An 8,942-nucleotide genomic window follows, 5' to 3' on the forward strand; every position below is an offset into this window, starting at 1 on the left:
GGGCCTCTCACTGCTGTGGCCTCTCCCGTTGCGGAGCACAGGCTCCGGACGCGCAGGCCCAGCGGCCATGGCTCACGGGCCTTGCCGCTCCGCGGCATGTGGGATCTTCCCGGACCGGGGCACGAGCCCGTGTCCCCTGCATTGGCAGGCGGACTCTCAACCACTGCGCCACCAGGGAAGCCCCCCTCCTGTTCTTTTAACTATATCTACAGATTAGTGAATATGAATACAATTCATATACTGCTTTCTGCACATATTTCAGAGACCTCATGAATGTCTTATTACAAGGATATATAGTATTCTATACTGAATGCAATAAAGTAAAATGAAACATACATATAGCATGTCATTATTTCAAGGGAAGACTGCCCAAACTAGCATTCTCTTCAAAAAATAACTGATGAGCCATAGAACTTGTTTCTAGCGGGGCATCACCTCACCACCTCTCTGAGCCACGCTGGCCCTCTACTGCCCTCCAGCCAGCATGGTGGAGGTCTTACCTGGATGGTTACTGCTTTGACTCCTGCGATGAGAGAGTAATCCCCACCTCCATCTCATTTCCAACAGGCTGATTTAAACTGCAGTATTCAAGATGATGCCGGGGCTTTTTACGGCGTGACCAGTCAGTATGAGAGTTCTGAGAATATGACAGTCACCTGTTCCACCAAAGTTTGCTCCTTTGGGAAGCAAGTAGTAGAAAAAGTAGAGGTAAGTTGGCCTCTGTATGCTGGAACCTTCATTCAGGGCGGCCTGTCGCCTTCCTTTAAAACTAAACTGGGGCAGAGGGTTTTATTTTTCTGGTGTCTTCTCCTTCCCCTTTCCCCCGGCCCCCCCATTACTTCTAAGAAGGCAAAATGATTTGAAAGCAACTGAAAGAAAGAAGGCCAGGAGTGATCCCGTGCCAGCCCTCCGACTGTCTGAAGTCAGCCCTGTGCTTGCCAGTGTGTCAGTCCTGCAGGTGGCCTTGGGATGGGGGATGGAGGGGGGGCTGATATGGAATCTGTTAGAGATAGACCCTGCTGCCCAGTAGATGGTACCCTTCCCACCCCAGGTTCCAGGTTCAAGGGCACTTCCGGGCATCTTGATAACAACCAAGGTGGTCCTCAGCTGATTGGCACCTGCCTTCTAAAACCCTGATGCCTTGAGTTTCGTCGCTGCTTTTGCCATTTCCACTCCCTTCATCTTAATTGTTTTAAATATATTTCAGTACATACTAGGACCAAAAACCTATTTATGGCTTTTATAGTTCATGCCTCCCTCCCCTTCAAAAAATGGATGTTCATTTTACCAGGGTGGGTTGCTTTTTGTGAATAATGTTTGCAGGTGATATTTCATTTAGAGTTGTGCTTTCCATTGTCTTCTACCCATCACCCAATTCATCCATGCTCAGTGAGTGGTGTTTATTCACAGATGTCCAGGACCTCTCAGGTCCAGGAGCCCAACCTGACTTTGTGTTGAGGCGTGAGAGAGAGGAGGCATTGGGTGGAGAGAGGGAGCAGGAGATGTTTTTCAAGACTTTGGGCTGAACAAGGCAGATCTGGGATGCTGCAGGCCCTCATAGCTTCCAGAGCACAGGATGGGCATCCTGAGAATGGTGTTAAGGAGGGTTATGCTGGTAGAGAAGGATGTAAGTGAGTTGACTAGATGGTAGCTGTAAGCTTAGGTGTCATGAGCTTTACTAAAAGGGTGGTAGTGGGAATCCAAGGAGACATTTTGAATGGTACTTAGAAACTGACTGGATAGTAAATATTAAAGAGGAGCAAGAGTCAAAGATCACATGGTTTATGCTTAGGAGGACAGTGTAGCCACCAGCAGAGATAGGTAAATAAGATGTTTAACTGGAAATAGTCAGGGACGAATATAGATGCAACACTAGGATTTGGGAGACACAGGTAAAGACTGAAAATATCAATTGAGAATCCTAAGCATTAAGGATAATCAAAGCTGTAGGAATGGAGAGCTAGCTGCAGAGAGGGAATAGCAAGGAAAATAGGGATAAAGGTTAAGTTTGGAGAGTGGCAGCCAGACCTGGGGTAGGTGGAAAGGGAGACATGAACAGAGAAGCCGAGGACAAAGAAGGGTGAGGGAGGCGGGAAACCAGCTCAAGGCAGTGTCTGGGAAGTCCAAGGAGAGGGTGGGTGAGAATGTGGCTGTGTAGTGAGACACAGCTGGGAGACCTGGAGCCACATGACCTCCATCTCTCCTGAGAAGGAGGAAGCAAAGGTACCTGCTGGTGGTTGGGAGCACGGAAGGTTAGTATTACCGTTGCTACCAAAGGGCCAAGTTGTCAGGGCTTACCTGTAGATAGACTTCCTGCCTGGACAGGTACCTGTGAGAAAAGATGAACCAGATAAGTAACTCAGTTTCCCAGATGTCAAATTATTCTTCAGTTCATCCTCAGCTAACAAACCCAAATCTCTTTATAAGTTCAGGGAACAGGGAAAGGTTGTCTTCGACTGATGAAATCCCAGGCATTTTCATGGAGAACGTGCTGTGGTGTGGCAGGTGGAGTTTTGTAATTAAGCCTTTAATCTACTTGGAGTATATTTCTGCATTTGGTGTGAAATGGGAGTCTGCTTATATTTTCTTCCAAATAGATAGGCATTTAGTCATTTATTAAATCATTTATTTTCCAACTGAGTGGATCTGTCCCCTTTAAGTTACTGCATATATTGGGGGCTGTTCCTGGAGTCTGTTCTATTCGACCCTCTATTTATCTCTACAAGTCCCAGTATTATGTTGGTTTGATTACAGTGGCTTTATAGCATGTTCTGATATCTGCTGGGGCAAGTCAATCTCACTGCTCTTCTTTTTCATATATTTTCTAGACAGGTAGCCAGCATTTATTCTTCCAAACTATGAGAGCATTTTAAAAATGTAAAGAAAAACAAAAATCTTGTTTGAGCAACCTAATGGTTTTCTGGGGTTTTGTTTTTCGGCCGCGTCATGCGGCATATAGGATCTTCCCGCGCCCCCTGCAGTGGAAGTGTGGAGTCTTAACCACTGGACTGCCAGGGAAGTCCTGAGCAACCTAATTGTAATTGCATTAGATTTAGATACTATTTGGGGACAGATTGATATCTTATTGATATTAAATCTTTCCAATCAAGAACCTATTTGCATTTCTATCTCATTTTATCTATTTTAATAAGATTTTACAGTTTTCATATATAGGTTTATCCCTTTCTTGTTAAATATATCTCTAAATATTATATAATTTGTTAATACAATTTCCAGTTTCCAGATTTTAATTACTAGAATAGAAGAAAGCTCCTAGTTTTTGCATATCTATATTCTATTTGGCCATCTTACCATATTCTCTTATTTATCTCCAGCGGGTTTTGCCCCCTAGATTCATGGGTTTTCTCTGTTGTATTATCTTAGCAGCAGCAAAAAGAGATGACTTTATTTTTATCTCTTCGTTTTCAATGTTCATGCCACTTCTATTATTATTACTATTATTATTTTCTCACCTTCTCTTCATTTGCTAAAACTTCCAACACAGTTGTAAAAAGAAATAAAAGAAATAGTGATGGTGAGTATCCTTGTATGGTTACTGATGTCAGTAGAAATAGTTCTGATGTTTTGACGTTTGGGATTAAACTTATTATTGGTTTTTATAAATGGTCTTTATTTTATATTTAAATTCTTTCTTTCTATTCCTGTTTTACTTACATTTTTTTATTAGTAGTAGCTGCAATATTTTATTGCCTTTTCACCAACTCTTACTATGTGATTTTTCTCCAATTTGTTGACATCATGAGTTAACACATGTCCTGTGTATGAACCACCACAGCATTCCTGAAGAAAGTTCTACTTTGGATACTTTGATGCATTGTTTGCTATTTTACGTAGAATGTTTGCACCTCATAAGTGATATTAATCTATACTTTTCTTTTTTATAAACTATCAACTTTTGGTATTGAATATACGTCAATTTCATAGAAATAATTGGAATACCTATCTTTTTCTATGGTATAGCATAGTTTGAATAGCACTGAAAATAACTGTTCTTTAAAGGTTATATAAAACTTAGCTGTGAAACCATTTGGTCTTTGGACCTTTTTCAGTGGTAGATTTCTAAATAGTTTTTAGTCATTTCCACAGTAATTGACCTATTGGAGTTTTCTACTTCTTTTTGGTTCAATATTAGCAATTTGTATTTTGCTGGGAAATCATCCTGTCCTCTAGGTTTTCCTTTGCTTTTATTGATTGATTGGTTGGTTGATCGGTTGTTTGCTAAAGAGTTACATGAAGTAACCTCCTCTAAATCTTCTGAACAATAATGTAATTGTGGTTTTGTCTCTTTTCTTTCTTCTCCTTCTTAAGATTGTGAAGGGTTTATTTATTTTATTTTGTCTTTTTAAAGAACTAGTTTTTATATCCTGTCTACATTTTAAATTTCCTTTGCGGGACTTCCCTGGCAGTCCTGTGGTTACGACTTCGCCTTCCAATGCAGGGGGTGTGGGTTCGATCCCTGGTCAGGGAACTGGAATCCCACATGCTTCGTGGCCAAAAAACCAAAAACCATAAAACAGAAGAATATTGTAACAGATTCAATAAAGACTTTTTTCAAAAAAAGGTCCACATCAAAAAAAAAAGAAAAATCTTAAAAAAAATTTCCTTTGTATTGATTTGAGCTTGTATCTTTATTAATTTCCTATTCCTGGTTTTCACTGGTCTTGGTTTATTTTGTAGGGTTTATTAACTTTTTAAGATGTGTACTAAGTTCTGTAACTTTTCATCTTTAATGATGAAGACATGAAGCTGCTTTCCTGCAAGTAAACCTTCATTGAGTCCCAAAAGTTTGATGTAAATATTTTCTTTTTCATTACTCTTTAGATAGCTTGTAATTTCTTTTTAAATTCCTCTTTGATCCAGAGTATCTAAGAGTGTCTTTCTTATTTCTAAGTGCTTCAGTGGGCTCTTCAAACTGCATGTATATATTTTTTAAAAACCCCTTTTTAAAAAAAATTAAAGACATAACACAGTCAGGGGCTCATGATCAGTGTGAAGTAGTTTTTCCTAAAGTAGAGAAATTAGCTGCATTGGCTGTTGGCCTGTGAGGCCTTATCACAGTAAAGAAGGATTTTCTATGGGCCCTTTGAAGAATTGTGACTGGCTGGGCTTGCTCTCACAGATCTCCAGGTAGAGGATCACTAAGCAGGCAGTTATATTTTTTTCTAACCTTTGCTGAAAAACATCTATACAACTTTTCTTTAAAGCTGTCATCTTCCCAAGTTTTTTTAAAAAAATTTCCAGAAAAATAATGGATTCTGAGTATGGTGTTAAGTTTGGAGATAGGATTTTTTTTAAATGAAGTAAAGTACATAAGTAGTGCAGCATATAGCAGGTGATTCATATTGAAAAAGTAAAATGCTTTTACAGGCAATAATATCTTTTTTATGTATTTTGAAGTCAAAGGTGTAAAAATGCTCAAATCCTTTTTCCCTCACAGACGGAATATGCAAGGTTTGAGAATGGCCGATTTGTATACCGAATAAACCGCTCCCCGATGTGTGAATATATGATCAATTTCATCCACAAGCTCAAACACTTACCAGAGAAATATATGATGAACAGTGTTTTGGAAAACTTCACAATTTTATTGGTAACTGTTTGTCTCTTTCATGTTTTGTCAGACTCAGCCATGAGGCTGGTGGGGAAGATGGGCCTGGGAGGTGCTGGGGCTTGGGCCAAGGGTAACTGACTAGACTGTGGGGCTGGGCCCCAGGTGGTCAATCAGCAGTTGAATTCACACATCCATAGGGCAAACTTGGTTTGGCTCAAGTTTGTGGAAGAGAAAGGGGTCTCGTCTGGCCGGGCTTTCTAAGCTTAGCAGAACTGGAATTTGGGAAGGGAGGGTGAGGGTGATAACAACTAGATTCTTAATTCTGGCTGCACATTAGCAAGACCTGGAGAATATCTAAAAATCCCGATAGCAGGGCTGCATCCTAGATCAATTAAATCAGGATCTCTGAGGATAGGACCCGGGCATGTGTATTTTCTAAGGTTTAATAAGGTTCCCTGGGTAATTCCAGTATTAGCTAAGTGTGAGTCTCAGCAGCACCATGGTGTACAAATCATAAATGAGGCAAAAGCTGAGTCAGCAGGTTTGTGCTTCAAACATACCTAGACTCATTTCATGAAGGATTTACAAGGCCTTATTATTATAAGTAACATACATTAATATAGCAAAATGTAAACCCTCAGTACCAGGAGAAATATAAACTAGAATACAGTGGCATAACCAGGAGTGGGGGGAGAATATTTACGGGCTGAAAAGTATGGTCAAAACTTAATGGGCAGCTAAAGGGCAAGGAAAAAGCAATGGTGCTCAAGGTCTATGATGGGAAAATTTTCTGGTTCCCCTGGGCAATGCTCTGTGTGTTTTTTTCCCCCTAAATTTAACTTTAAAGCAGTTTCTCACAGGGGCTTCATTTGGTTACTTAGGAAGGTTAATAAGTACAGTGCTCCTCTCAAAATATACCTATAAAATATGCAGTAATGGATTTCATAAAGCTAATTTTTTAAAAATAACATTCCTTGATTAAACCAAAGGCAAAATGCCAAAACAAAATTTGGTGGAAACAATTTTGCAAAAAGGGGCAGCAGGACAATATTGTGGTCAAATATTCAGCCCTCTGAAGGCCTACTTTGTTATTCTTTGTTACCAGGTTTAAGAACTAGAATACTTAGGCAAGAATTCTTTACCTGGACTTTTTGGATGCAGTGGGACAGTGGTTCTCAATCAGTGATGTGCTGGTTTAAAAAAAAAAAAAAAAGGCTCTCCCGTAGTTCCTTCCAAAACCCTGATCCGTAGCTTTTGCCCATTTCCATTGTTGCAAATACAGCTTCCGTGGGCAATTTCAAGCTACCAATATTTGTCCAGCTCACGAAATTCCTTCATATTTAACAATAACTTTCAGAGCTAGTAGGAGCCAGCTCTTGTATGCCACTGTAAAAAAAAATTGATAAATAAAAATCAAGAAATTAAAAACCTTCTGCATATCAAGATATTCATCCAGGAAGCTTTTAAAAATTCTGAAGGATGGGACCCAGAATCATGGTTTTTGTTTATTTTTACTGCTCCCCAGGTAGTTCTGGTGTGTAGCCAGGTTGAGACTCACTGCTATAGGGGATTGGTTAAGTGAGCCACAGGGTGCCTCAGAGTTCACAGACATGTGATTATGTGTATACAATTGGCAGACAGATAATTCTACATCTAATTTTCATTTATCCCAAGGAGAGAATCTCAGTGGATTCTCATATGTGTCCATGTCCCTCTGAAACTTGGAAACTAGCAGTCCAGGAGAAAGTTTGGAAAACATAACTATTCATTAGTATCCTTTTTCTCACGGTCTTCGGTGAAAATTGAGCAGTTCAAGCAAGGTTTGGGGTGCTGGCAGGTACTTGTCATATAGGTGTTCTTTGTTGCTATTTAAGAACAGATGGATCACCTTATTGCTCAGATGACCAGAACGTGTGTATGGCAACCTGGTGTGGATGTTAAATTGCCTCAGAAATTAAGCAAAACTCTCTGAGTGGTTGGCCACCCCCCCTCTTCTGGAGGGAGTCTTAGATGTTTCTTACAAACCAGTGAGACTGTTTCAGCACGTTAAGGAATATGTCCTCAGTCCCTAAAACCCGACCTCATGGCACAGCCAAGATAAATATGATCAGGGAAAGTTGTAAGTATCTATTACCCACAAAACCCGTGTAACTATATCAGTAATGCTCCCTTGGAACACGTGACTTCCATCCATTTAACTTACCAGGTTAAATTAATTTTAAAACGTATCATTAAGCAACTATATACATCCCTTTGATATGAAGAATTAGAAGCAAATAAATATAGAATTAGTAACAAATAAATATTTGCTAGAAATAATAGTTTTCTGTAGAAAAACTGAAATTAAGCCAGCACTCCTGGGTAATGAAAATGTTTCGGGTTGTTCTTGTAGGTCTTTTCCTTCTCTTGTGTTTCTTGCCTAGAGAAGTTCCTTTAGCATTTGTTGTAAAGCTGGTTTGGTGGTGCTGAACTCTCTCAGCTGTTGCTTGTCTGTAAAGGTTTTAATTTCTCCATCAAATCTGAATGAGATCCTTGCTGGGTAGAGTAATCTTAGTTGTAGGTTTTTTTCCTTCATCACTTTAAATATGTCCTGCCACTCCCTTCTGGCTTGTAGAGTTTCTGCTGAAAGATCAGATGTTAACCTTATGGGGATTCCCTTGTGTGTTATTTGTTGTTTTTCCCTTGCTGCTTTTAATATGTTTTCTTTGTATTTAGTTTTTGACCATCTGATTAATGTGTCTTGGCGTATTTATCCTTGGGTTTATCCTGTATGGGACTCTCTGTGCTTCCTGAACTTGATTGATTATTTCCTTTCCTATATTAGGGAAGTTTTCAACTATAATCTCTTCAAATATTTTCTCAGTCCCTTTCTTTTCCTCTTCTTCTTCTGGGACCCCTATAATTCGAATGTTGGTGCGTTTAATGTTATCCCAGAGGTCTCTGAGACTGTCCTCAGTTCTTTTCATTCTTTTTTCTTTATTCTGCTCTGCAGTAGTTATTTCCACTATTTTATCTTCCAGGTCACTTATCCGTCCTTCTGCCTCAGTTATTCTGCTACTGAGCCCATCTAGAGTATTTTTCATTTCATTTATTGTGTTGCTCATCGTTGCTTGCTTCCTCTTTATTTCTTCTAGGTCCTTGTTAACTGTTTCTTGCAATTTGTCTATTCTATTTCCAAGATTTTGAATCATCTTTACTATCATTATTCTGAATTCTTTTTCAGGTAGACTGCCTATTTCCTCTTCATTTGTTAGGTCTGGTGTGATTTTATCTTGCTCCTTCATCTGCTGTGTGTTTTTCTGTCTTCTCATTTTGCTTATCTTACTGTGTTTGGGGTCTCCTTTTTACAGGCTGCAGGTTCGTAGTTCCC

The 8,942-nt window shown here is 39.6% G+C and overlaps 1 protein-coding gene across 1 annotated transcript in view; it reads left to right on the forward strand.

The window, feature by feature from the left end:
- Positions 1-8,942, forward strand: part of TEAD1 (TEA domain transcription factor 1) — a 33,447-nt gene that overhangs the window by 11,672 nt on the left and 12,833 nt on the right. Inside the window, exons 2-3 of the mRNA XM_028500959.2 lie at positions 568-708; positions 5,459-5,611. Of these exons, the coding sequence (XP_028356760.1) occupies positions 568-708; positions 5,459-5,611 (294 nt within the window). The remainder of the gene's footprint in view (positions 1-567; positions 709-5,458; positions 5,612-8,942) is intronic.

The sequence above is a fragment of the Physeter macrocephalus genome, chromosome 16 (genome assembly GCF_002837175.3).
Source record: "Physeter macrocephalus isolate SW-GA chromosome 16, ASM283717v5, whole genome shotgun sequence".
NCBI lineage: Eukaryota > Metazoa > Chordata > Mammalia > Artiodactyla > Physeteridae > Physeter > Physeter macrocephalus.